The sequence below is a fragment of the Pseudocercospora fijiensis genome (genome assembly GCF_000340215.1).
Source record: "Pseudocercospora fijiensis CIRAD86 unplaced genomic scaffold MYCFIscaffold_1, whole genome shotgun sequence".
NCBI classification, from domain to species: domain Eukaryota; kingdom Fungi; phylum Ascomycota; class Dothideomycetes; order Mycosphaerellales; family Mycosphaerellaceae; genus Pseudocercospora; species Pseudocercospora fijiensis.
In genome coordinates this window covers 9,357,741-9,384,768 of record NW_006921532.1, presented here as the reverse complement: position 1 = coordinate 9,384,768, position 27,028 = coordinate 9,357,741, and the positions used below count along the sequence as shown (strand labels likewise).

Sequence of the window (27,028 nt, the reverse complement as noted above, 5' to 3'; positions counted from 1 at the left end):
GAGCAGCAGGCACATTCGATGGGCGCCTCTGTACACTGCCAGACGATATAGTAATGGTACCTGCAGCACCGTAGAAACTCCTAGGTGCTGAAGTTGCTGCGCTGTCATACAGTGGATTATGTATACTCGCGCCGAAACCGCTGCTCGAACCAAAATTGAGGGGATTCGGTGCCGTGCCTGGACGTCGACCCTCATAAACCTCGCCGCGTTCTAGCTGTGGCCTAATCTTGGCGGAGCACTTCCCGTCACAGGTAGTTAATCCAGTGCTTGACTCCAATCCGTGCTAAAGATGGAGGTTGCACTCGAGTTCGTATCTGTCGTAGAAGCTTGTGAGAGCCTGGGCTTGTTGTCGGATAGTATTGTTATCTTGAGGTCGACGCTCTGGAAAGTCCTTCACAGCAACCCTAAGAACTGCGAGCGCCATGTTACCGTAGTGTCGAATGAACTTGCCGATATACTCTGGGTCGAGCAGACCTTGAAGAGTGACATAATGCAGGGCCATCTGATCCTGGCTTGGAGTGTTCAAGATTCGAGCCACAGCCTCCCAAAAGAGACGGTTGGGGAACGGATTGACTTGCTTCTGTGCCCGAGAAAAGTCGCGTAATGTGATGGCGGCGAAGCATCTCGACATGCCAACGAATCGTGGGAAGGCTTGGTCTTTGCTAAACTGCGAGGTATCCCAACCAAGTTCCTTCAGAGCGGCGGCGTTCTTTTCAGAGCCGAGCTTGCCGAAGAGAATGGGATGCACTTTGTTGAATTTGGCCAAGAAGATGTCGGACATCGCATGGCCTCCAGAAAGTTGCGTGGTTCCAGAAAAGACTTGTGCTGTAACAATACCGATCACGTCTGCATACTTTGGATCGGCTACGGCGTCGATGCTCATCTGCTTGATTATGGCCTTTGTAGTGTGGTTGACGATGTACACGAATCCTTTCGCCACTGGTACGGGTGGCACGGGTTCCACGCGGACTTCGTTGATGTCGATGACTTCGTTCGGAAAGAAAGATTGTGCCCATTGCCAGGTCTCTTTGATCACACTAATCTGTGCAACACACAAGTTAGTCTATCACCGGATTGTGGGTCGGAAAGCAGTACTCACCTTGTCGCCGTTGTTTTTCTTGGTCTGAACGCTGTCTCCTTTCAGAAGCTGGCCTACTGTCCTGGTGATTATAGCTCTCTTCTCTCGGAGCTGGGCGTACATCCTCTGCTGTTCTGGCCCATTGCTATTCTTGAGGCTGTCCACCTCCTGCCGTAGCACTTTGAGTCGTCGATGAATTCTCAAGTATTCCTCGTGGACCCGCATACGATCTTGTATAGAGCTGACTAGCGCTCTCGGAGCGGCAGTAGACAGTGTTGAAACGGCGGCTGGACCGGTGCTGATATCCAGCGGGCCAGCTGTCTGTGAATTCGTAGCTTGCGATGCAGCTTGCGACTGCTTCTGCTGCTGAGCTTGGGCTGCCGCAGCCTCTTCTCTGGCCTTCTTGTCGGACTCTTCCTTCTCGCGAGCTGCCTTCTCGTAGGCAGCCTGTTGCTCACGGGCTCTAGTAGCCTCTTGCTGCTGCTTTCGAACAGCTTCACGTTCAGCAGCAGCCTGTTGTTCTCGCTCGGCCTGCTCTCTGCGCTGCCTCTCTTCTTCTTCTGCCCTTCTCCGTTGCTCTTCTTGCTGCCGCCTCTGAGCTTCCCTCTCTTGTTCGAGCCTCCGACGCTGTTCCTCAAGCCACCGACGCTCCTCAGCCTCGCGTGCTAATCGGGCTTGCTCCTGTTGTAGTAGTATAGCCTCGTAGGTGTTCTCTGCAGATCGCCGAACAGCGTCATGGTGAGCATGAGCTCTCTCGAGCGCCTCATCATGCCGCTGTTGCTGTGCTCTTAATTCTTCGTCCAGCCTCCGATTGAAGCTGCGATCATCGTCACGCCAGAGTTGCGATAATTCTTCGATCAGCTGCGCAGATCTTGCTTCATTTTGGCTTTGTCTGTGATAGACATTTGCGCGTCTGCGGAATGGACTCGAGCGAGCACTGGGGGAGCTCATGGTGTCGGGGTGCGTGAATTGCTATGCACAATTCCATTGATTTCTGCGAGACAAATGCCAGCGAAAAATTTGTTGGAAGTGTGTCTGATGCAATGAGCTGTGTTTGTAGGTAAGCGCAAAGAGAGCTTTTCTGGCGATACGATGTTCTGTAAAAAGTGCGCTGCTTGGTGCTAGGGACAGACTTGTGTGGTGCTTTTTTGAAGCCACTCACTTCTCGCGTTTGAGAGACGCGAAGCAGATGCAGCAACAGCGACTAGGGCGGTGCGGTGCGGCCCGCTCGGTAAGGACCTGCACGGTGCCCGCGCGTTCGAAGCCCTGGCCCGGCCTCTACACCCTAATTAAGCGAGATGGCGGACGGGGGCAATTCCCGTAAGCGGCAGCTAGCTTGAAAACGTTAGACGTAAGCTCGCTCAAGAAGCGGATAATTCCTTTAAGTAGTACGCTAGCTTTGATCAGTAAGATCTTGTTTTTAGGGATTACCCCCTTCCGCGCCTGCCCTGCCGGCCGAAGACAGCTGCGACTGACTCGAGCACTTCATGATTTCACAGTGAAGAAACGGGGCTGACAAGGCTTGCAGCAGACTATACATGCTACACATGACCGAGAAGGTCAGAGTATCGGGCGTACTTTGGGCCCTGACGTATCAGCCGTTGTTCGCATGGCCGCATTGACGTCGAAACACGAGTCCCTGGCGATAGCAGCGTATCGGCAGCAGCGCAGCAACACGGTAGACGCGACGTCACATGTATCAGACGGCACGAACAGCCTGAGGCCGGAGCAGAGCATGGGTGGATCGAAATAGCTCTGCATTGCTACGGCTACGGGCGTCCGGCGTGTGTGTCTACCAGGCTACGCTGTCGATGGGCAGGCCAGCTGTTGGTGTGCCGCTGCAGCCCCTGAGCCGCGAGCAGAAGTGCAGTGCGGACATTTTGGAGGCGGCGGTGGTGTTCGCGGCAAGACATGCAGAATAGGAGGTATATGCCAATGACGCACGCCGGCTTTGACGTCGTCGCATGGTATTGTGTGCTGGTCCGGTTGCGTGTCATTGTGTGCGGTCACTGCGGTGCAGTCCCTTTGAGTTCGCGGCCCAGCGACCGGTCCCGTGCTGCTGCTCGAAGGCTCCACCCACACCCACACCACCCTTGGCTGCTGGCTTGCGGGCGTGGCGTGGGCTGCTGCTCACTGCTCCCTCTGCTGCCGCGCTCGTTCTCTCTCTCTCCACACCAACACTCTCCCTCCCATACCACCACTCTCCCTCCCTCCTTCCTCTTGTGCCCCCATTCAACGCTCTCACTGTCCCTGTTAGTTGGCCGTCGCTCGCATTGAGGCAGCTTCGTCTCGTTCCCCGCGCCTCCCACGCGCACGCACGCCCGCCCGCCCGCCCGCCAGAGCTCCCTGCTCCCTGGCCGTCTCGTCTCCTGCCAACCAGGCCAGGCCTCGATCTTTACCATCCACGCGCCTCGCATACTCCACCGCAGAACCACGCAACATCAACCAACGCACGCATCGCCCACCCTCTACTCAGCAGTCTCTGCACGCTTGTATACACCACCACATACTCCCCCATAGCTTGCTTCACGCACGAGCAACCATTTTGGCTGGAGCCTGCTTGAGCATACGTCACTTTAGTATCAACACTACCAACGCATCCTGACTCGGCCGTTGCATAGCCCGCCGCGTGCATTGGCTCGACAGTGAGCACCACGACACACAATCGACACCTGTACATTACCACAGCACACGCGGAGCTCCCGGGTCGCCATGGATCAGCAGCAGCAGGGCCAACAAGGTCCGCAGGGCCCCGCTGGCCGTCGCCTGCACATCGCTCATCGTCGCAGCCCATCAGAGATGACTCCATTGATGAGTGAGTGAACCCTCCCCAGCTTCACGTGCCATTGTCACATGTGCTCGTGCTGCTGCTGCCGCCGCCGCCTTTGTGCGACAACCCCTGCTGACAGCTCCTGATAGTGGAGCAACTGGCTCTTGCCCAACAGATTGAGATGCTGCAGCAACAGCAGCAGCAGATCGCCGCTACTCATCAGCAATATGTCAACATGGGCATGATCCCGCAACAACAACAGCTGCCTAATCAGTTCCAGCAACTGCAGGGCCAGATGCAGAACCTCAACGTCTCGCCCAATCCCGGTGCCTTTCAATTCCCACAGCAGCAGCAACATCTTGGAATCCCCATGACGGGTGGAATAGGTCAGCCTGCCGGTCATCGAAGAAACCAATCTGCAATGCCAAATATGGGTATGGGTCCGCCACCGGCTCCTTCAGCCGGTGCCTCCGGATCTGGCTTTGCAGACTTTGGCAATTTTGGACAGGGCCGAAATGAGAACAGCGCGCCACGCGGAAGAGGTGGTGCTGCAGCAGGTGGAGGTCACGCTCGCAGACATTCGCTTGCCCTACCTGAGGCCAAGAAGGCAGCCGAGCTGGCTGAGGCGAAGCGGAAGACTAGTGGCTTTCAATTCCCACTGCCAGGCGCTAGCGGTTCTTCGCCGTCGGCAAAAGATCGATCTGATAGCCCAGGAAATGGCGAAACAACGCAGACACCTTCCAGCACCACTCGAGGTGGCATGGCTGGAGGCCGCGGTCACGGACGAAGCCAGAGCATGGCTGTTGGAGGTCGCGGCATGGCTCAGAGTAGTCGCGGAGGACCACAAGGCTTCCAATTCCCACCACCGCAAGCCTCGGACGGTGGAAACACTTCAGAACTGGGACGCCGCAATAGCCAAGGGCATGGTCGATCTGCTTCACGCAACTTCGAGGGCAACTGGCGCAACCCAAACAACAACCAAGCCGCTGACTCTCAAGGTAGCAACATGGGTAACTTCCAGATGAACCAGCAGGCTACTGCTCAGCCATTTCAGCCTGGCCACCGACAGCGTCAGTCTATCAACAATCAATCGATTAGCTCCATCCAGAACTTCCAGCAGTATGCACAGCCGCAGCTCGTGCAGCTTCCTCAAGGACAAGTCTTGGTCCAACAACCGACCCTTTTCGGCGGCCAGCAGCTCAATGCGCTGCAGCTTGCGCAGCTGCAAGCGTATCAGCAGGCTGGTATCAACCCAAGCCTTGCGCAGCTTACCGGCCAGCACAATGCACCGCAAATGGGCCCTGGTCAACAGCAACAACAGCGCAAAACTCTGTTCACGCCATATCTTCCACAGGCCACTCTCCCAGCATTACTTGCCGACGGTCAACTCGTCGCGGGTACCCTCCGCGTCAACAAGAAGAACCGTAGCGATGCTTACGTTACCACGCTAGATCTCGATGCCGACATCTTTATTTGCGGCAGCAAAGACCGCAACCGGGCTCTGGAAGGAGACTACGTCGCGGTCGAGCTCCTCGATGTTGACGAGGTGTGGGGTCAGAAGCGCGAGAAGGAGGAAAAGAAGAAGCGCAAGGACGTCACTGACCAGCGTAGTGGCAGCGTCACTGCCGTCAACGATGCGACGACCCAGCCTGAGAGCGCTGCAGATGGCGGTCTTCGCAGACGTGGCAGCTTGAAACAGCGTCCAACGCAGAAGAAGAATGATGACGTTGAAGTTGAAGGCCAGAGCCTGCTCCTGGTTGAGGAAGACGAAATCAACGATGAGCAGAAGCCGCTTTACGCTGGTCACATCGTTGCCGTTATCGAGCGTGTTGCCGGACAAATGTTCTCTGGTACTCTGGGCCTGCTTCGTCCAAGCAGCCAGGCTACAAAGGAAAAGCAGGAAGCCGAGCGCCAGGCTCGCGAAGGTAACTCTGGTCGCCAGCCAGAGCGTCAGCAAGACCGCCCGAAGATTGTCTGGTTCAAGCCAACTGACAAGCGTGTGCCTTTGATTGCGATCCCCACGGAGCAAGCTCCAAAGGACTTTGTCGACAACCACCAAAAGTATGCCGATCAGATCTTTGTTGCATGCATCAAGCGATGGCCCATCACTAGCTTGCATCCATTCGGTACTCTGGTTGAGCAGCTTGGACAGGCTGGAGAATTGAAGGTAGAAACCGAAGCCTTACTTCGTGACAACAACTTCGGTCCTGACGACTTCTCCGATGCCGTCCTCAAGAACGTCGGCCACGAAGACTGGTCTGTCGCCAACGATGGTGAAGCAGCGCTCGAGGGTCGCCGCGATTTCCGCAGCGAGACCACGTTCACGATCGACCCTAACGGCAGCAAGGAGCTCGACGATGCCATTCATTTCAAAGAGCTTGGAGATGGACTCATTGAAGTTGGCATTCACGTCACTGATGTGGCTCACTTCATCAAGGCTAACTCTCTTGTTGATCGCGAGGCCAAGAAGCGAGGCACTGGAGTATATCTGATGAATAGGACTGTGGATATGCTGCCACCGAGGCTCTCTCAAGAAATATGCTGCCTGGTACCAGGAGAAGAGCGCTACACTGTCTCTGTAGTCTTCAAGGTCGACGCTGCTACTGGCCGCGTGATTGACGATGACACTTGGATCGGCAAGTCCGTAATCAAGAGCTCTGGTAAGCTTGCATATGAGGACGTTGACGCCGTTATCAATGGCCAGACCGTCTCGTCGCTCGGAGGAGAGCGCTCGAAACAGATTCTTCTGCTGCACTCCATCACCCAGAAGTTGCGCAAGGCTCGCTATGGTACCGATGAGGCTCATGTTCCATCGCTCCGTCTCCTATACTCCTTGGACGACGAAAATGTTCCCGTCGAAGAGAATATCTTCAACTCTAGCCCATCGCACGAGATGATCGAGGAGCTCAGTCACAAGACGAACGCTGTTGTGGCGAAGAAAATTCACGACACCCTTGGCGACCGCGCTCTGCTGCGGACGATCGCTCCACCCAAGCCGCGCCGTCTTCAGACTTTCGCTCAGCGCATGTCGAACATCGGCTACGAGATTGACACGTCAAGCTCTTCTGCACTGCACAACAGCCTCTTCCATGTCGAGGATGCCGACATTCGCACTGGAATGGAGACTTTGGTCTTCAAGTGTTTCAACCGAGCCAAGTATCAGGTTCCAGCACGCGCCGACAACCCTCAGGACTTGGCACATTTTGCATTGAACCTGCCTTTGTACACGCACTTCACAAATCCTTCTCGTCGTTACGCAGACATTGTTGTGCATCGTCAGCTGGAAGCAGCCTTGTCAGAAGGCGCCATCGAGTTCAATGACGATGTCGAGAATCTGCACAAGACCGCCGAGGCCTGCAATGTCAAGAAGGATTCCGCCCACAGCGCACAACAGCAGAGTGTTCACATTGAGGCTTGTCGCAGAATGAACCGCGTCAGCGAAGAGCAAGGCGGTGATCTGATTTCTATTGGCATTGTTGTCTGTGTCTACGAATCGGCATTCGATGTTTTCATCCCAGAGTATGGCTTCGAGAAGCGTGTCCACTGCGACCAGCTGCCTTTGAAGAAGGCAGAATTCGACAAGAACACGAGACTGCTTGAACTTTACTGGGAGAAGGGTGTCCCATCTTCAGCATTCGTGCCCGAGGATGAGCGTCCACAGGCCAAGGGTCACCGTCCTACACACAGCACTCTAGCTCGCGAGGCTGTCGCCAAGCAAAAGCTTGCCGAAGAAGCAGAGCGCAAGGCAATGAACACCGGCTCCATTGACGCCAACGATGTCGATGCATTGTTTGACGATGATGACGATAACGCTTCGGAAGCGACCGACAATGCCGCCGGCGTTGCGCTCAATGGCGACCGTGCAACTCAAAGTGGACCTCCATCTCCAACAAGAAACGGTCTTGCTCCTCAGCGCTCCAAGTCCGACTCGCGTGTGTTGAACAACAGCAATGCCCCAGAGGCTAAGCTCAGTAATAAGGATAAGTACCTTGGACTGTTCAAGCTGCGGGAAGAGAACGGCGACTATATCCAAGATGTCAAGGAAATGACCAGAGTACCTGTGTTGTTGAAGACTGACCTGACCAAGAGCCCACCGTAAGTGACACGATCGGGAATCATTCTAAACCCAGACTAACCGTCGCAACAGGTGCCTCACGATCAGATCATTGAACCCATATGCGTTGTGATCACGCTCGCTTGAATTTCTCACGATTCTCCGAGCGACGACCCTTTTATTCACTACGATTTTAGAATGAACACGTGCCCGCCCCAGCACACATCACCACGGGCACACAGCAAGGCCGACTCATGCGAAAGCTTGATTGCGGCCTTCGACCTCGCCAGCTCTGTTCGAGCCACTGACCGGATACTTTCATTTACCAAGCAGCGCCCTCATTGGGCGCTCTTGACAGCAGGCAAAACCTGCTGTATGGCCAAGAGCAAGAGGATATGGAGGAGATTGTATGGTTGAAGATGTCATGTTTTGGGAAGCATGCCCGATGCCTGTTGTGAGACATGGTATTATTATGTCAAGCAACGGCAAAAGTTATTTGTGAGGAGACACAGATTGTACATGTACCGTTCAGAATGGACGCACGAGCCGAGTTTTGGACCTGGATGGCACACGAAGGTGGAAGAGAGAGTTTACATTTTTACCTTGTGTACTCGGTTTTCTAGCTAGCTTTCTGCGTTGACTATAGGACTGCTATATCACAAGGTTGTTCTTTCAAAATCATGAACCTCAATCTTCCAGCCGTACTGATGCGCCGCGTGCACGCGCAGTAGCTGGTATACCATCAGGTAACTCTTGGCACGATGACGTCTCAATGGTCGGACTGCTCGAATGTTCCTACCTCTATCCGCAGAATCCGCTGCACAAATTATCGTCATGAAGAGGAGAGCAAAGACGTTTCGTTTCTGGCTAATCATCGATCTCTGCCACCATTGGAACTCGCTGCCAGATTAACACTCATAGACACACTATCTCCTCTAATTCCCAAACACCTCAAACCTCAACAATGGAAGACAACCACATCTACCAATTCTCTCTCCTCAACGCCCTCATGGACGGAGTCTGCGAAACCGGAATCTCCGCTTCAAAACTCGCTTCCAAAGGCAATCAAGGCTTGGGCACATTCGCACGCATGAATGGTGAATTACTGTTCTTGGATGGCAGAATCTGGCAATTGTTACCTGGGGGCGTGACGAGAGAAGCGGGCGATGAAGATCAGATTCCTTTTGCTGTTTGTACGAAGTTTGTGGCGCAACGGACGGAGAGGGTGGAGTTGAAAGGGAAAGGTGATGTTGATGCCGTGCTGGATGGGTTTGAGAGGCATGCGAAGAATCTTTTTATGACGTATAGGATTGAGGGGGAGTTTGAGTATGTTAGGTGTAGGACGGTTAGGGGGCAGGAGTGAGTTGATTCGCCTTTGGAAATGTGTTATTGCTGATGTTGATGATGCAGGTATAAAGGTCAACCTCTTTCGGAACTCGGCCGGAAGCAATCTGTGGAGGAGTATGAGAATGTTCGGGGTATCATTATCGGGTTCAGGACTCCGAAGAATTGGCAGGGGTTTGGTGTTGCTGGGGAGCATTTGCATTTTATTAATGAGGAGAGGACGAAGGGTGGGCATGTTTTGGAGGTTAGGGCGAAGGAAGTTGAGATGAAGATGGCTGTGGCTTCGAATGTGCATGTTGAGTTGCCGACTTCGGAGGATTTTAATGCTGCTGCTTTGGTTACGGATGATGAGGGTGTGAGAAAGGTGGAAGGATAGAGGGTGGAGATTTGGTATTGATATGACTGACGATTTTACTGTTGTCTACACGCCCTTGTGTTCTAGAGGTGTGTACTCAACCCTGCTCATTCTCCTTCCATGTTGCTGCCCTGAGCCTTCGCTCGCCGACGCTCTTGCCGCTAAAATCGCCCTGCTCTGTAGTATTCACGGAACAGTTTTGGTGGGCGAGGCTGCAGATGACGCTCGAGCTGTGATAATCATGATTTTTGAGATATGCTGCTGGCAGGGTGAGCATGTCGGGGCCTCAGCTAATCAGCATGCTCTCGACGAGAATGCTCGTCAAGCAGCTTTCCTTCCTTTCACAAGCAGTGCAGCTTCTTTCGAATCAGCATCGCGGCATGCAGGACAGCGGAAAAGCTCTGTATAAGACCAGATTCCTATTTGGCCGGGATCGCAGCTGTCGAGCTGCTGCGCTTGGGCGAAGAAGCAACGTATGAAGGATTGGTGCTGGTGATTGCAAGGCTGGTGGTGAGCTATCAGTAGCATACACATCTCGCGAGAATACGTGACCAAGAATGCTGCTCCAGAAAGTCTAGCTATCGGGGGTAGTAGGTGGACTTATCTCCTTGCGATGTTTGCTTTGGTGCGCGATGAGATCTGTGATCGAAGTAAGCTCAGCTTGCTGTGATGCCTAGCAGCTGACGTAGACAGCACAGCTCGGTAGAAAGAGTAGAAATGGCGTTGGATGGGGGGCACTCATTCACACAAGCACCATAGCGTAAGGTGGCAAGACGTGTCGTCAAATCTCTAAGCAATTCGAGCAGCCGCTTGTGATGCCACAGACCAGCTGCTGCCCTCTATAGCTCTCGGCTGGGTATGTACAGTGCGCCGAATCCCGTTATGAAGTCCAAGTCCATCTTCCTGCCTCATAAAAACCATATAGCAACCCCGTCCTCCCCTCACGGCCTATCTCTTCTTATCCGGATCCTCTAAAATGCCCTCTGCTTCCAATCGTCTCCGCGCCTCCTCGAGCGCCCATGTCTGTATACTGTCGAACGGTTAGTGCCGATCCAGCAGGCAATCATGCCCGTGCATACCTTGTGTCTGGCTTGTAGCAGTATCCAACGACACCGAACAGCATGCTGCCGCAGAAGCCATAGAACCAGATGTTCTCCCAGCCCTCGTTCTCGTACTTCTCTCCCGGCTTCACGCCAAAGAGCCAACCTCCGGGTGGATCGTACTGGTCTTCGTGTGCATGGTCAGCGGCGCTCCGGATGGCCGTTGAAGAGAGTGGCCTTTGTTGCCGCGCGCAGGCGGCCAGGTTCGGGATGATTTGCAGACGCGCTCGAGGCGCTGTGAGAATTGCAGAGCGCAGCAGCGACATGGTGGTGGTGTTATGCGAGGCTCTGGCAGGAAGGTCGGCGGTCGAGTGGGTGGTGCGCTGGTGTGATGATGCTGGGAAGGGAAGGGAAGGTCTGCGTCGGTTCGGGTAGTGCCGCTTGGGCGCTCGGGTGCAAGCCTCACCTTTGCAAGTTTCGCGGGCCCTATAAAATCTCTCGCCCGTCAGTTCTCTTGCGCCTTCCATCATCACTACTTCACAGCCCGACAACAACACTCTGCGCATCGCCAGCATAATTCCAAACATGGCGCCTGTCCCGCAGGCGTCATGAACGTGATGAGATCTGCCTTTGCTGCCCGCCATGGGCCGGTGTAGACACTGCTGAGCTTCGCATCGCGAAGAGTAATACCTGTCCCGTCCCGTCCGCTCGCAGTTTTGTGCGTGTCCAGGAAACGAGACGAAAATCTGCCCTGGGACGCGCTTGTACGAATCCCATACCCATACCAATACCAATACCAAGCCCAAGCGCAATACCACACGCCGTCCCACAGGACTCGGCTTCCTGGGCGGAGCGCGTCGCCGTCGCCACTTGCGCAACTGAGCTTTCCAGCCAGCAGTCAGCGCGCCGGCGCCAGGAGCGCGGCGCTGGGGAGGCCGGCGCCCGTTTTCCATTTGTTCTACTAATCTTCTTCTTGTCCGCCTGTTGCACCATGACGGCTTCTCGAGCAGGCACTTCGCGTGCTTCCAGCCTTCGCCCTGGCAGCGCCGCCCGCACCATCCAGAACAGGCGGGATAAGCCTTATAAGACCGAGCAGAGCCGAATCATCGCGAAGAAGAGAAAGCTCGATCTCCATGTTGGTGGTCCACATGGCATTGGCCGACTGATGCTGAGACTTGTGCTAGACCACATATACGAATGCACCCGCAGGCTTCACATTCTTGCCTGTGGGCACACCCGATCTCGCCGAACGATGCAAAGAGATTTCAAGACAAAGAGGCTTACCCGTCAATGTTGTCAACGTATGTATTGCGAGCTTGCATAATTCGCGCCGAGCCACCACATCAGCATTCAACCACACTATGTCATTCCGTCCCGAGCGTTACTGATCAACGACACAGGCTAAGCCCGTTAGCAAGCACGCCCAGGATCCAGAAAAGGTGTCGCATCACATTCATCGTATTGGTTATCATTTCCGGTCCGATGTGGTTGAAGATGCGTGCCAGCAACTGGGATATATTCCAAACCGGGGCCGTTTTGTCAAGGAAGCCGAGCTTGCTGATGAGAACGAGAAAAGCCGCATGGCCCGTGCCATGGCCAAACATGGAATCATCATGGATCAACCGGCCAAGCAGGAAACCGATGAACAGGTTCGGGCCGCTGTCAAGGAGCTGTTCCCAAGGATTCCAGAGGAAGACCTGCAAGCAATCCTCCAGCATGCCTGGGCAGAAGGGAGCCAACGTGTAGGCACTAACTCCACCATAGAGCTCCCTCGTCGCGTGCAATTGGCGACCATTGCTCGCATTCGTCATACTTATACAGATTATGACCGCCTGCTCCGTGCCTTCGAGTGGAAAGAAGCACGTCAGCTTGTAGAGCCAACGTGCTTGAAGAAACTCATCGAATGGCGCGGTGAGCATGACGACGAAACCGATAATGAGCTTGAGGAGATCGTACGCGAGACAATCGTGATTGACGACGACGATGATGATCCGTCTGTTCGCAATGGTAGTGAGGCTGATGATGAGGACTCAACGGCCGGTCTAGATCAAGGCTATGCTAGTGACACAAGCGTTGAGATCAGCCACAAACCAGCGGGCGCCGAGGACTTGGGAGCAGAGAGCCATGACGAACGGTCCAGGCGCATTCTGGACCGCTTCCAGCTTGCGCCGCGCAATGCCCAGCAGAGATCCCTGGATGTGCGACAAAAGATCGGAGCCATGCGACAGCAGCTCCGAAACGCTCCGGCCGCCGCAGAGTCGTACGTGTCAACAGGTCAATTTACGGCGGCAGCTAACAGTTGCAGCAACGTCGTTCGGGTGCATGTTCCGGAGAGCAAGACAGGAGACGACACGATCTTGATCGGAGGACAATTGTTTCGAAGAGTCAGTGTGACGGGTACAGAAGCGTTACGAGATCAGCATTCTAACACGGCACCGCAGGCACCAGCACCGGGTCAGGCACTTAGGTCGCCTGTGTATCAGGTATCTGCCCATTCATCGCCACAAAGCATTCACGGCCACCCGCACTACCCAACACAAACACAGACACACGAGCTACATCAGTCACGCTATCCCACTGCAGCAGTTGGTCATGCCTTGCATGATCGACCAGTGGCCTCCATTGAGCCACCCGACGACCTGAGACGTATGGCCATAGCATCCGCATCAGCTAAGAGCGATACTCGCTCAAATGGACATCACTCAAGGCCCGAGTCCCCGTCCTTTGATTCTCCCGGCAAGCGACGACGAGTGGAACAGCCCAGACCAGGTCCTTGTGTGAATCCATACCAGGCTCAACCACCCTCACCCATCGGATCTGGTCATTATGTCAATGCTCAACCGAGCAAGCCACCTGTTGGGGTTATGACCATACCTTATCAACCAAGCCCTCCACAGACTGATCGCGGAAGCCCTTTTGCGGATGCACCTGCACCTTTCCGAGTTGATCTTCGGCCCTCTACATACGTGCCTCCAGCGTTGCCCGAGTTGAATGGCTCCACGTACAGACCCATGCAAGGTGAGAATAGGCCTCTCGCAGACGTGTCTTACGATCCCAGGCAGCCCATGGTGCAGCAGAATGAGAGATACCACTCCGCTGTCCCGCAGCGACAACCAGAACCGCGCCATGGATTTGTTGATGCACAGGTGGCTCCAATCCAATACATTCCCCTCCCTCCACAAGGCCAGGATCAGTACGGACGCCCGGCGTACGCGCGAGTACCTGCCCATGACTACCATAGATCTGGGTATCAGACAGGTCCACCTCCACCCAGAGTGGTATATGTGGAAGCTCCGCGCCAGTATACGCCAGTTCATGGCGCACCCGCGGCGGTGCAACAGCTGCCCAGAGCGGCACCCAATGGGGCTTACAAGCAGCAGCCTTCGACAGCAGCGCCAGTGACAGCGCCTCCATATGCGCCAATTGCAGGACAACAACAGTACTACTATCCACGATGAAAGTATTAATGAACGTTCTCTATGATGGATGACCACCTGGTTCTGCTTTGATCTCCACATGATTTCGATGGGTCATCTTAACTGAGATGTACCGACTCATGATACAGCTTAGAAGCCCAAGTATGGCGAACCGGTAAGTGGTCAAACGTATTTCCTGGTGACAAAACCTCTCTTGCTGACAGGCACATAGCGCCTGACTTGCCGTGCAACACAGGGCCCAGACGCGCCAGCGTCGAGACAGTGCAGACTCTGATGCTCACAGAGCAATTCAGCATGCGATGAGCAGGACTAGGAGATGATGGGCGAAGAGTCTTGGGATCAGTATTGGATGCCTGTCACTCAGGGGCAATGACAGCAAGGAAGAAATTGGCGCACAGCTGCAGTGCGTACATGTAAGGCCAAGGACCAAGACTCTGGCTGAACAAGCAGGCAGGCAATAGGCACACTTGGTGTCAATGTAAACATGCCAAGAAAGAGAGGCTTCGAGTAGCGCAAGGAATAATTTCCAAGCATCGAATGGAAATGTAACAATGCCTTGGACCCAATCTTTTGTTTTCGCATGATCTGCAAGTCTGCAATCTTTGTTGTACTTGCATCTCGATTATCGACATTCATACCCTGGAATATGTAATTGCGTGATGTTAGTGTTGACTTGTTGAAGAAGCAAAGCGAAACGAGCGCTTCAACATCAAAATCCTGATTTGCGCTTCTTCTTTGGAGGTGGCCGACCTCCAAAGCGACCTGGCACTACCTGACTAGCTATGTTGGATGCACTCGCGCCGAAATTTTGACTCTGACTGCTACCAGTGATGTGGGAAGGCTGGCTCTCGGCCTTAATAGGAGCGATGGGCTGACTGGCGCTAAGAATTTCAGGAGCTTGGCTGCTGGCCAGCTGGTGTGCCTGGCTGGCAGCAGCTTCTTTGCGTTGCCGTCTGATATGGCGTTCAGCACGTCTTCTTGCACGTTGCCGCTCCTTCTCGGTCATTTCTTCATTTTGTTCCTCTTCTTCCTCTTGACGGGCGATGTCTTTGGAAGTGCTCGACCAGTTGTATTCGGTTGGATCAGCGCCCACTTCCCAATGAGTCAACACTTTGGCGAGTGGCCTAGGCAAGACCATCGGCGATGGTTTGGAGAAGGTGGTGTATTTGCTCAGTCGGTACAGCTCTGGTGCGGCTAGACTTGAGCGGTGGCTTGACGCCGTTGTGACCGAAGGTGTTGCCGTTGGAGATGGCGTAGGTGGTACTGAATGCTTGGCCGCCCATGGACTCGATGCAGGTTGCGAGCGTATTGGAATGTTGTCGACACTATCAAAACCTTGATCCGTGCGAGTCTCTGCAATACCTTCTCTCCCAGGATCACGCTCCAGTCGTAGAGTTCTGCTCGCGAGAGTTATTTCTGCTGCAAGCGAGCGAGCGATTGCCACTTTAGCGAGTCTGATCCAGCCCGATGTTTCTTCCCCCAGAGGTGTAATCCATAGCGAGACTAAGCGATTGTATACCGTTTGCAGATCACGACCCGCAAGGTCTTCCTCAAGTCCGACCACTGATTCCAAACTTACGTGTCCCAGCTTCCAATGTTGCTCAGACTCAAGCTGAGCGTCGATGTCCGCAACATGTCCCATCGCGCGAGGCACTCCGACGCCGAGCGCTTCGAGCAGGTCGGAGGACTGCTGCACGTCAACAATGCCGATCTCACCTTTGGCGAGACTAGCAAGGGTATGCAGTGACTGTAGAGGCGATTCACGACGCTGCGCAATGGTTGCATCGGCAGACTCGAGGACCTGGTCGACTGCATGTAGAACATGAATTGGTTGCCGCAGTGCACTCGCCACTAACTCAAGATCTCTGCTACCCTGCTTAGGTATCGTTTGCTGTTCCTGTCGTCTTGCTCGGCGAGCAATGGGCATAGTGGATTGGAGAAGAGGAGTAGGTCCGTCAGCAGCGTCATCAACGACGAAGTTGTCTCCGCGTAGTCGGGTCGCAGAGGCGCTAAGCGTTGATGTCCACGTAGGCAGTAAAAGGCATTTTCCAACAGATTTGCGATTGTCGCTGGAGCTAGACAGCAACGTTGAGTTTATGTCCCTGTCTTTTCGTAGAACAAACGCTGACATGTAAAGTGCTTCCTCGGATTGGTCTGAGTGATCGTCTGTAGACCGCGGTTCGATCTTGCTGACGGGCTCGATTTGCAGGTCCAGCACTTCACAGAGAGCGATTGGAAGGTCAAATTGGACAGGTGATGCTACCGTAATATGGTTGAAATCGGCAAATGAGAAGCGATAAGCAAAGGCGATTTCGGCTCGCCTGGAAGATATTAGGATCCAGACGCCTAGAAATGGTCAGCATGGACGCAGTAGAGAAGGTAATTTCAGATCTTACCCTGCTCGGCTTCAAAAATGTGCAGTCTCATGCTTAGATCTTCTGGATTTCGATGATGGCGAACTCTTGCTTTGACACGTCCAGTCAATTCTCCTTGCAAGTTGGTGCGGAACTGAATCAGGATGAGGTACGTCGATGTGAGCACGTAGCAGCAGTCTAGATGTTTCGCATCCTGCTGAAAATCTAATATCCAATCCGTGTCACCAAGTAGCTCCGAGTCGATAGTCTTTTGCAAGACAGCCTCGCTTTTGTTGATGCTAAATAGCTTGATCGATCGACGCACGCACACCAAAATTGTCTCCGAGTTCATGACCCAAGCGATGCGAGCCCAACCGTCATAGAGCGCTTCCTCCTTGCTGGAAGAGCTTGTCGGTCCAGGTGTTGCCCAAGTTCTTGCGATACGGTTCAACTTGCGAGAGCTGAATTCAACGACTTTCCAATATCCAGCCTGGTCAATGACAGCGATCTGTAATCCAAACCACGGATTGAACGCAACATCAGCGTGCGTGAGGCCTGCGCGGTCTATGGCATAGAGCAGCTCCGTCGAGATTCCGGATCCCGAAACACCACTCGCAGTCCCTTTACGATACATCGGACGGACAAGCAGGACTTTCGTCAGATAACGTACTGCTAGCAAGCATTCACCACGATCGATAGGCTGCGCAAAGCAAACTTGCTGTACTGGTCCTAGCTGTGCGTCCCAGGTCACCTCGTCCCCATGTAGAACAGGAACCTCGAGGTACAGCTCCTTGTCCTCTCCCCATCCTTGTCGTTGAAGATGGACTTGCGAGACTCGAAGAAGCTCTCCTGCCTCCCCCGCGACTGACGCGACCACAGAAGTCATGCGATGAGTGACTTCCGATCGAAGACTAGTCTTCTGTATCAGACGTCCTAGATTCGGATCGTGGCAATAAATCGCTTCCTCAACAGCCTCAGAAACTCGGAGAAAGGGCAGTGCCACGGAAGCGGTGCCATACAAGTCTGGATATCGTCGTACCAGATCATCGAACTGCCGTCGATGTCGCTTTCCACGAGCTTCTCCATGCCGGTCAATTTTGGTAGTCCTCGCCCTGCCTGCATGGGCATCCTCTGGAGAAAGAATCGAAGTATGAGAAGCTATCGCCCTTTCAAAGCGCCAAATCCCATCATCGGGAATATATCCAGCATGACCAAAATGACCATAGGGCAGGTCACGCTTGGATTTTCCATCAGCCATCCGGCTTTTTGCGCAGTCTCGAAAGTGATGGTATCAGCAAACAAATCATAGTCGACAGTCGATCCAGATACTGTGCTGCCAAGAGAGCCGCAAGTCTTTCAGGCCGTGGAGTTGTTGTGGTTGAAGTCCGTTGTGAAGAGAATTGAAGAAAGAAGCGTTCGGCAGCAAGCGAAGCCGCAACCGCAATCGCAACCGAGCAACCGGACCGAGCTCCGTTTGTTGACATTTGAACTTGACTTTCAAGGGTTCGCGACAGCCTCTACATCTCGCACACAGCACATATCATTCGCAATATAACGGCACTCCGAATAGATCGTGGAAAATATGGCTGGTGCTACCATGACTCCGAGTCGCTTCGGCTCCTCTACGAATGGCTCACAACAAGCATACGCTGCGACAGCACCATCAATGGCAGATACACTACCGACGATCGACTTCAACTTTGACGATTTGCGCCAGCGCATGCAGCAGTTCACGCAGCGATTTGACGAGTTTATTGAGCGTGGTCGTAAGCGCGTTTTGGAGGAACGGAATGCCTTTCGTATGAATGCGGCAGATCTTGAAGGTCAGATACACAGCCCTTTTGGCAACTTCCAACTAATCACGACAAACAGACCAACAGAGGCAGAGAAGACAGGCGATTTCACAATTCGAGACGAAGTCGTCAAGTCATGCGCAAATTGTGGCCAGGGAAGCGCAAGAAACCGAGGAGATGCACGAAGCCATTCGCACTCTCACTGCTCAAAAGGAGGAACACACTTCACGTCGCGATCAACTCAAGCAGGAGATTGCATCTGTGCAGACTTCGATCAAACAACGCAGAGAGGCTCAAGCAGCACATCAACGCGCATTGGATGCGCAGGCGCGACAGAATGTTCCCGAATTACGGTTCTGGGAGACTTGCCTCGGACTGCGAATAGAGGGAACCGGTATAGACGACACGCTGAAGTTCATTTTTGACGGTGTTGGCGAGCGAAAGGCGAATAAAGAATGCTGGTTTGAGCTGCAGATTGGAGGAAGAGAGTATACAGTATCAAGTACGAAGCCCAGGCTGGAGAGAGAAGACGTTGATGGCACTCTGGAGCGACTCAATGAGACCAAGGAGCTTGGTCCCTTCTTGAAGGCTATGCGAAGCCTGTTTGCAGAAGCTGTACGATCATGAGAATATGGATGGTGAGATGCGCTCACCGAGATGATGCATCTTCCCGGCCTCGGTCAACTAATGAAGTGATATACTACGTGGCGCAAGCTACAATTTCAATTGAATCGTTGTTAGACTTGAGCGTGAGACGATTCGTCTCCATGTCAAACAACAGTCATGGTGCAGCACCGACGTGAGCAATGCAGTCTGACGCGTATCTGGATGCTGATGGGCTGAAAAAGGCGGAACGTCGTTGATCAGTGTTGAATTCGTATCGAGCATGGCATAGCATAGCATAGCATGACATTGATATGAGCTTCTTCACTCTTTCGGCGACTCATCTTCCTCGTTCATGGCCGCAAGATCCGCTTCAGCTTTGTCGATTCTCTTGAGCAAAAAGCCTATTGTAGCGTCTCTTGCCTTGTCTAGCGCTCTCAGTCGATCAAGTGGCATAGCCGTGTAGTCCATAGCCGGCTTCGCACTGGAAGTTGGGATCTCCGTCTTTGGCGGATCTTGAGAGTCCTTCTCACTCCGTGAAGATGCCCGCATGTGTTTCAGTCTGTTTTCCTTCTCCAGCGCGAGCGTTCGCAGTGTTTCAATGCTTTTGTCACGTTCGACGAGCGCCTTCGCCAGCTGGGCGTGTTCAACTTTCTCTTGCTCCATTCGCCTCTTCTTCATCTGAGCTTCGGCACGCTGGGTTTGACACTCTCGAACGGCATCTCTCGCACAACTCTCTATGTGTGTAAACCTCACAGGACCTAGCATGATACCTCCCCACCATCGAGCGACAACACAAGCGCCTTCTGCCTGTAGAGCTTCCAGGACCTTCTCGACCTTCTTTCCAGCATATTTCTCGCCATCATCATCAGAGCCGGTCACATATTGTTTTGCCTTCGTGATCGATTGCTGATTCGACTCTTTGCGCCAGGCCAGTATCTTGTGATCTGCATTGGCGATGACTGGGAGGTTCTGAAGGTCTTTCGGCTTCAAACTTGGCGAGAAGTAGGCCACGAATGTGCTCTTGCGATCTTCGATTGGCTCTGACTGGAAAAGGTCTGCCTCTCCAGTATCAGCTTCATCGTTGGAGTGCTTGCGCTTTAGTGACATGATCTGCTGTTATGAAAGCCTTGCTTGGCTTGCTGTCTCGTGCAGGTTCACATACTGCATGGCTCGAGCCCCGCGACCCAGGTCATCAATCTTCAGATGTTTTCTCAGCTGCAGCCTGGGACTATGGGTATCACATGGCTGCAAGAGCGTCGCTGCTCGAAGTACTCAGGTCAATCTCAGTCCCCACACGATTCACGCTTGGCCAATTAAGCTTCCAACATCGTCTAGAATTGTCTCAGTTCCCACCAGCCCTCAAGTTCTCAACCATTAGCTGAGAATGACATAACCACATCACTCCACTCCGCCGAGCAATGCAATCCAATGCACATGTGCAGGGCTTGAGCTCGAGTGACCGCATTGTCGGACCACGACGGATCCCATATTCGTATTGCTTCAGCTGTCACGCTTCCAGACACGCGACGACTTTTAATCTCACGCACGGCAAGTAAATATTTTGCCTTTTCTTTTCAATTTGCCCAGAATCTTTTCTACAGCTATAGAAGACTAGTAGCCAGCCTGAAAAGATGGGCGAACAGCAGGTGGCACAAATTATTGTCGAAAGCATACACAACGCGGGCGTCAAAACAGTATTCGGAATACCTGGTATGTGCTAGCAACAGCTTTCGCACGGTCAGGATGTTAATCAATTATCAGGCGCCAAAGTCGATGCCATTTTCGATACTCTCAGCGACCATCCAGAGATTCGACTGGTCGTATGCCGACATGAACAGAACGCAGCGTTTATGGCAGCTGCTATGGGCCGCATCACAGGCCGCCCTGGTGTTTGTATAGCAACGTCGGGTCCTGGAGCGGGCAATCTGTAGGTATTACGCAGAGTGCAAAGCACGCCTCAGCCACTCAGCGGCATCGTGCTACCGCATATAGCGATCTAGTCTGAGCTTCCGCAATAGGGCGGCATTTGGGCTGCAAACACTTGCTGACTTGCCTGCTTTGCTTTCAGAACCACTGGGCTGGTGACAGCGACGACCGAAGGAGATCCAGTTGTGGCAATCGTAGGGAGTGTACCACGCCTTCTTAGCACGAAGCACACCCATCAATCGATGAAGGCACTGGAGATCCTAACACCAACATCGAAATCTGCCACGAACATAGATGTTGAAGATCAGGCTGCAGAAGTCATCCTGGCAGCCTTCCGCTCCGCCAACGCCAATCCGAAAGGTAGCGCCGTTGTCTCAATACCGATGGACGTGGCTGCCGGCAAATCGAAGATCACGTCGTTCCCAGAGACGGCGTACAAGCCTCCTCTTTTTGGGCCTGCTCCTCAAAGCGATGTGAGCACTGTAGCCAAGATGATCGACAACGCAAAGCTGCCGGTGCTTTTCCTTGGACAGCGTGCATCTAGTAACATTGTTGTGAGCGCGGTACGAGAATTTCTGAGAAAACACAAGATCGCGGTCGTGGAGACTTTCCAAGCGGCAGGTGCAGTGCCCGAGGATCTAGCCGATCAAGTCTTCTTTGGGCGTGTTGGACTTTTCCGGAACCAGACAGGCGACCGGATTCTGGCAAAATCAGATCTAATCATATGCCTGGGTTATGATCCTACCGAGTACGACGCGAGCTCATGGAACCCTGATAGCAAGCTGAGCATTGTCCATGTTGATTATCAACCCTGCGACTATGGTGCATATTACCACCCAGAGGTAGAACTTCTGGGTTCGGTCAGAGAGAATATCCTTGCTCTTAGCAATGCTGTCCAGCATGTGACGGATCCTGCACAAGACGAATTTTGCAAGGGTTTAACACGAGAGATGAGATCATGGCAGCAGACGTTGCAATCGAAGGACGGAGGCAAAGGGCTCGTAAATCCCCTTCAGTTCATCGCGAACCTTCAAAAAAGAGTGTCCAAGGACACTGTGGTAACGGTGGACGTTGGCACGGTCTACATCTACATGATGCGCTATTTCTATGCATACGAACCACGAAAGCTGCTCTGCTCTAACGGTCAGCAGACTCTTGGAGTGGGGATGCCATGGGCCATTGCTGCCTCATTAACACAAGATCCGCCGTGTTCTCAAAAAGTGGTCTCGCTGAGCGGCGATGGCGGCTTCATGTTCTCGTCCCAAGAGCTGTCGACAGCAGTGCTTCAAGGTTGCAACATCACCCACTTTATCTGGAACGATGAAGCATACAACATGGTCGAGTTTCAAGAAGAGCTCAAGTACAATCGATCATCGGGTATCAAGCTCGGTGGAGTGGACTTTGTTAAATACGCGGAGAGCTTTGGTGGTAAAGGCTTCAGGATCAACGACTCCTCCGAGATTGAAAAGGTCATGGATGAGGCTCTCGCTCACAAGGGCCTCTCTCTAGTTGACGTCAGGATCGATTACTCTCGCGCCAAGGAGCTTGCCGGTAACCTCATCAAGGACAGCGTGGGTTGAGGGAACAGAAGACAACATCCATTGATCTGGCATACTGACAGTGCGAATACAGGTTGAATAGCGATGGAATTTTGTCTTAAGCCTCTTTACTTTCGGCTCCGCCTCCAATGCAAAGACTAACAAATTGTACGTTCGAATGCAATCTACGTGATCGCAATTAGGAAGTGATGTAGTACTGTCGTTTCCTTCGATGTACAAGCTTTTCTGGCAAGTACAAAGCTCGCTGTTCGAAAACAGACAGTTATTACATAAATTCAAGTCGGTCTGATTGACTGCCGCATTCCGCTCTCATCAGTGTGCTCCATCTGCGAGGAATATGCAGAAGCTTCTGCAATGCAGGAAGACATTCACACACTCATCCATGAAAGCCGGTCTGCATCCTCGCGTGCCGTGCGTATCATAAAACAAAGCTCTACTTCGCCTTGCACACCGCCTCTGTGGCAAACCTAAAGTCATATGCATATCACATCTACAGTCCTTGTATGGAAAGCGTGGTTGTTGGCTGACTGCTACGCCACTGGAGATGTAGTGGTGGATGGTAAGCTTTCGGTGAACCATGAAATAGCCATATGGCTTGACAAGTCAAGGATTGTGTCAGCGGTAGTCGAAGTCGAGAAAGGACATAGAATACATGCTTGGCATTGTGCGAAACGTCGGGCTGCCCTGAAGTTGTGAATGCAAGCAGCAGAGAGTAAGGGGGCAATCGTCGGAGCTTCAGACGGTCTCGCACAAACTGGATAGGGTGATGAAGCCCTCGTCACGTCGCAGATAGGTTTGACGCGGTCATAGCACTGCAGCGGCGAAGATATATCATGTACCTGAACATCCCATGCCATACAAACTGCGGGTCTGCCGATGCTCGGAGTATATCGAAGTGCAAAGTAGAAGCAGCCAAAACGTCGTTGATCACGAAAGTGCGCGAATCGCACAGCCAACTTGTCACGTTTTTTCGGAGTCGCCAAATCGGAATGGCTGAGGCGCTTGGATCGGTGGCTGCGTCAATCAAGGTCCCTTCTTATGAAGCTGCTTTTAATGCCGTTCGCGGAGAGTCATGTCCTGCAGGCTGCAGGGAGAGACAGGTCATTGCGACATGCCGAACTCGTGCTGTTGTTCGCGCGAGCACGCCGTCGGCGTACATGACTGGCTTCGATTCGCCGCAGGTGTCTGTATTCTGGCAACGCGCTAATTCTCGGGTGGCGCATTCCGTAGAGATCCACAATTGAATAACGTTTTGTGTGCCCCGCTAAGACCATGAAATTCGTATACATTCGCGTTATAATTTTGGGAATTTTGAAATCACTACTACCTCGTTACCTCTATTATCGCTATAATAGAGGAACTACCGGCTGTCGCTATATCTAACGGTAATACGCTTAGCAATCTTAGCGTCCTTCGTAATAGACTCTTCCTTATCGATAAGGATATACCGCTATCCTATACTAAATAGATTGTTACTATTAAACTAATATCTAATATATATAGCTATACTCGTATAATAGTCCCTAAAGCAGACCGTAATAGTAGTATCGTTTCTAGGTCCTATTATAAGTATATTAAGGCTAAGCGGATAGAAGCGGCGGAAGTAAAGAAGAAGAAGGTCGAGGATACTATTTCTAGTCGCCTAAAGCTAGAATATACGCCCTTCGAGCCTTATAGGCTTAATCTTATTATATTGCGCTACTATAATACTATTAATAGTAAGCCTACGAAGGTCCTTGTCTAGCGTACCGATTATCGACAAAAACATACCTATACCTTATAGTATAGCGACGCTCGGCGGACTAACGTATACCTAAAAGAGATAGGTTAAGAGAAGCTAGATAGATTACTACAAGTTAGTCGTATAAGAGACTTTTTAAAGGATAACTATAGCAATATTAGTAGCTACGCTGTTTAGTATTAGACGTTATATAACCTAGTAAGAAGCTTACCGTACTACAATCGAGATAAGCGCTATATTGTCTCTAGCAAAAGCGCTATTCTATAGCAAATTAAAGAGGCGAGAGAGTATACGGTTAAGCGTAGTTGTTATTGCTAGGTCTTCTAGGTACAGACGTCTAAAGGTCTTAAATAGGGTATTATATATACTACTAAGAAGGGCATTAAGCTACTTAAGAGGTATAGCGAGTTCTTATCGCAAGACGCTACCTACGATACTAATAATACTAGCTTCTTCCTCGTTAATCTATTCGTACGAGACGAAAACAACTTCTAATACCCTATCGCTTATATACTTATCGAGAGCTAGTATACTATTGTTCTTGCAACTAGCTTCTAGCACTTGTCTTCGTAGGCCGATTATAAGAAGCCTAGTAGCTAGTACCTTAGATAGACGATTGTTAATAACTCTATAAGCGAATAGGCTGCCTTCCGGCTAGCTTTTAATAATAAAGTTATAGTATATCTATACTAGCGACACGTTATCGAGACTATTAGAAAGAAGTTTAGTATTAAGCGTAGTTATAAGAAGACATAATAGGCTCTATTTAGTACGCTATATTTTATAGAAGACCGGACCTAGGCTCTTTAATATATATAGCTTATAGAAGCCTCGCTACTAGGTAGTTAGTAGGATCTATTAGCCGCCTACTTTAAACGAGAGTAGACAATCGAGTACGCCGAGCTCTAGTACGTATACGCTCGATAGGGCAATCTACGCGTTTTATAGGTAAATATAGCTATTTCTTCCTAATCGCGTACTATAGTTAGAGCTAACTTTCCTCGTAGACGCGTACTACTAGCTATATTAAAGGCTATTATGCCTATTTTAAGCGCAGTAACAAGACGACAATCTATAACTAGTTACTCGTAGGCGCCCTTATATACTCTCTAGATATTAACGACTACTAGTATAACAAAGCCGACGTTACTAAAGCTTCTATACTATAATTGCTACTTTTCTGCTCCCTTAGATACTCGAGGCTTTAAGAATTGCTATACTATCTATAGACGAAGATTAGCAAGCAGTATAAGATTGTACGTTTACGGTACGAGCGAGGTGCTATTACCTAGTCTCGTTTTAAACCTACCCTTAACGAAGAGATACCTTCTAAGTGCCCTTGCCTATTCTTCCTTAGTTAGCACTAGCCTTGCTGCTATATACTATTTAATAGCGAGTTTAAGGATAACTAGTTGTCTCGGAAGTAGGTAGACGAGTATATAGACCACTAGAAGGTAATAGATAGTAAATAAGGCTTAAATAACGCCTCGACGGTCTACGAGGAGTAGTTTAATAGCAATTATATACTAATCGACGACCTAGCTACGGTAGAAGCCTTACTAGAAGGAGCTGCTAGTAACGGCGTATTAGAGCGCAATTACTATATTCTTCTTTATTATATTATCGATAACTTTAAGGAAGACTTCTATCGCCTAGCGAGGGCTACTATTATATATCGTATATTATAAAGTGGATTATTATTCTAAGTCTATCTAGGCTTAGAGAAGTATGTACTATAGGAGGCTAGGGCCTCCTGCCTAGCCTATGCCTATGCCTACCTTCGTAATAGAATCCCCCGGTCCCGAAATGTCCGCGACTACGCGGACGGTAGACTTAGTATCTATATATATAATAAAAGAGATTTTAGGCTATACGCCCCTATTTTTCGTCTCGCTATCCCTATTCTTCCTTGCCCGCTAATGCTTAATATCCTATTTCCTCTAGCTAGGTCGTTAACGCGCGAGAGTGCAAGAAGCACTACTATTCGCTAACTACGGGGTCTCTAGGATGCTCGTTGTCGGGTTCTCCTTACTATAGAGGGCGCAGTTCTAGAAAGCAGAGGCCCTTTTTCTTGTTAGTAGGATGTAGACTATTAAAAGTCTCTATAGTAAGTTTTCCGAGCGCCTTACGTAGGCCCTTATCGCCGCTCGGTCGTGCTAATCTATAGAGCGCGGCAAGCAGTTTAAAAAGGTCGCTTTCCTCTTGTCTAAGGTACTATAGTAGCGGCAGGTCTTTTATAGCCTTAATCGCATTCGTAGCGGAGTTAGGTTCTTTAGATATACGCTAGATAGAATCGATAATTAGAGGTAGACTTAGGGTCGGCTCGTTTTCGTTATCGTATTTAATAGTACCGTCTTCTAACTAGAAATCGGCGAGTATATTTATAAACTCTATAATATTATCGAGGTTAGTAGGGTCGAATTTGCCGTCCTATTCGGTGCCTTCCTAGTCGAATTAGTTGCTATAGTTTATAACCTCTCTCTAATTCTCTTCTAGTAGTTAGGCAAACGCGGTACCGAACTTCTAATATAGCGCGATATATCTCTTGTACTATAACCTCTCGTCGGCGTCTAGTTCGGCGAGGTCTTCGTCGTCTATTACTTAATCGTAGCCGCTATCTTCGAGCGCGTCGCCGACGGCTCTTATAAGGAGGCCGACGTATTGCTTAAATTCTTACGGATTGGTATCCTCCTACTAATTTCCTTATAATATAGCTAATACCTTCCGAAAGTCGTCGTCGTTCTATCTATAGTCGCGTATCGCCTTAATTAGTAAGATACGGCTATCGTCGATAGACGTAGGCTCCGGCGGAATTTACTAGACTATCTTTATAGGGCGGATATATATTAGCTCCGCAAAATATAGCTGTTTTACGGCCTCGAGCTTATCGAGAACATCCTCCCTAGGGGGCTAAAACGCGTTGTCTATAGTAGACCTAGAGTACCCGGTATCCTTAGTCGCGATTTGCTAT

General features: G+C 51.5%; 10 protein-coding genes across 10 annotated transcripts; 6 read left to right on the top strand and 4 right to left on the bottom strand.

Annotated features, from left to right (window-relative positions):
* Nucleotides 1-255: 255 nt before the first annotated feature.
* On the bottom strand, nucleotides 256-2,029 carry MYCFIDRAFT_170719 (uncharacterized protein; the record flags this gene model as incomplete). The annotated part of the gene is made up of 3 exons (XM_007923747.1): nucleotides 256-271; nucleotides 303-1,037; nucleotides 1,071-2,029. 3 exons carry the CDS (start codon nucleotides 2,027-2,029, stop codon nucleotides 256-258), a joined length of 1,710 nt encoding a protein of 569 aa, XP_007921938.1.
* A 1,773-nt stretch (nucleotides 2,030-3,802) lies between these two features.
* On the top strand, nucleotides 3,803-8,576 carry MYCFIDRAFT_48847 (uncharacterized protein). The gene is made up of 3 exons (XM_007921864.1): nucleotides 3,803-3,893; nucleotides 3,998-7,943; nucleotides 7,996-8,576. The coding sequence occupies exons 1-3, from the start codon at nucleotides 3,878-3,880 to the stop codon at nucleotides 8,033-8,035; spliced, it is 4,002 nt and encodes a 1,333-aa protein (XP_007920055.1). The 5' UTR covers nucleotides 3,803-3,877; the 3' UTR covers nucleotides 8,036-8,576.
* A 290-nt stretch (nucleotides 8,577-8,866) lies between these two features.
* Nucleotides 8,867-9,622, top strand: MYCFIDRAFT_28049 (uncharacterized protein; the record flags this gene model as incomplete). The annotated part of the gene is made up of 2 exons (XM_007921657.1): nucleotides 8,867-9,261; nucleotides 9,313-9,622. The coding sequence occupies 2 exons, from the start codon at nucleotides 8,867-8,869 to the stop codon at nucleotides 9,620-9,622; spliced, it is 705 nt and encodes a 234-aa protein (XP_007919848.1).
* A 927-nt stretch (nucleotides 9,623-10,549) lies between these two features.
* MYCFIDRAFT_126104 (uncharacterized protein) lies at nucleotides 10,550-10,967 on the bottom strand (the record flags this gene model as incomplete). Its single annotated transcript, XM_007923746.1, has 2 exons — nucleotides 10,550-10,631; nucleotides 10,681-10,967. The coding sequence occupies 2 exons, from the start codon at nucleotides 10,965-10,967 to the stop codon at nucleotides 10,550-10,552; spliced, it is 369 nt and encodes a 122-aa protein (XP_007921937.1).
* A 2,004-nt stretch (nucleotides 10,968-12,971) lies between these two features.
* On the top strand, nucleotides 12,972-14,638 carry MYCFIDRAFT_86257 (uncharacterized protein). The gene is made up of 3 exons (XM_007922478.1): nucleotides 12,972-13,025; nucleotides 13,083-14,232; nucleotides 14,290-14,638. Exon 2 carries the CDS (start codon nucleotides 13,290-13,292, stop codon nucleotides 14,097-14,099), a length of 810 nt encoding a protein of 269 aa, XP_007920669.1. The 5' UTR covers nucleotides 12,972-13,025; nucleotides 13,083-13,289; the 3' UTR covers nucleotides 14,100-14,232; nucleotides 14,290-14,638.
* Nucleotides 14,128-14,391, top strand: MYCFIDRAFT_170715 (uncharacterized protein; the record flags this gene model as incomplete). The annotated part of the gene is made up of 4 exons (XM_007923745.1): nucleotides 14,128-14,170; nucleotides 14,212-14,256; nucleotides 14,290-14,330; nucleotides 14,362-14,391. The coding sequence occupies 4 exons, from the start codon at nucleotides 14,128-14,130 to the stop codon at nucleotides 14,389-14,391; spliced, it is 159 nt and encodes a 52-aa protein (XP_007921936.1).
* A 149-nt stretch (nucleotides 14,639-14,787) lies between the features above and the next one.
* On the bottom strand, nucleotides 14,788-17,518 carry MYCFIDRAFT_76564 (uncharacterized protein; the record flags this gene model as incomplete). The annotated part of the gene is made up of 3 exons (XM_007922279.1): nucleotides 14,788-16,424; nucleotides 16,475-17,343; nucleotides 17,472-17,518. The coding sequence occupies 3 exons, from the start codon at nucleotides 17,516-17,518 to the stop codon at nucleotides 14,788-14,790; spliced, it is 2,553 nt and encodes an 850-aa protein (XP_007920470.1).
* Nucleotides 17,519-18,029: 511 nt separating this feature from the next.
* MYCFIDRAFT_27355 (uncharacterized protein) lies at nucleotides 18,030-18,852 on the top strand (the record flags this gene model as incomplete). Its single annotated transcript, XM_007921621.1, has 2 exons — nucleotides 18,030-18,255; nucleotides 18,305-18,852. 2 exons carry the CDS (start codon nucleotides 18,030-18,032, stop codon nucleotides 18,850-18,852), a joined length of 774 nt encoding a protein of 257 aa, XP_007919812.1.
* Nucleotides 18,853-19,152: 300 nt separating this feature from the next.
* On the bottom strand, nucleotides 19,153-19,938 carry MYCFIDRAFT_89674 (uncharacterized protein; the record flags this gene model as incomplete). The annotated part of the gene is made up of 2 exons (XM_007923744.1): nucleotides 19,153-19,343; nucleotides 19,443-19,938. 2 exons carry the CDS (start codon nucleotides 19,936-19,938, stop codon nucleotides 19,153-19,155), a joined length of 687 nt encoding a protein of 228 aa, XP_007921935.1.
* A 524-nt stretch (nucleotides 19,939-20,462) lies between these two features.
* Nucleotides 20,463-22,337, top strand: MYCFIDRAFT_28809 (uncharacterized protein; the record flags this gene model as incomplete). Its single annotated transcript, XM_007921700.1, has 3 exons — nucleotides 20,463-20,541; nucleotides 20,593-20,758; nucleotides 20,900-22,337. The coding sequence occupies 3 exons, from the start codon at nucleotides 20,463-20,465 to the stop codon at nucleotides 22,335-22,337; spliced, it is 1,683 nt and encodes a 560-aa protein (XP_007919891.1).
* Between the last annotated feature and the right edge of the window lie 4,691 nt (nucleotides 22,338-27,028).

Excerpts from the sequence above, each read along its gene's own strand:
- MYCFIDRAFT_48847 (XM_007921864.1), top strand. Across the intron at positions 7,944-7,995 it reads GACCTGACCAAGAGCCCACC|GTGCCTCACGATCAGATCAT; the intron begins GTAAGTGACACG and ends CCGTCGCAACAG.
- MYCFIDRAFT_86257 (XM_007922478.1), top strand. The coding sequence starts at position 13,290 with ATGGCCATAGCATCCGCATCAGCTAAGAGCGATACTCGCTCAAATGGA.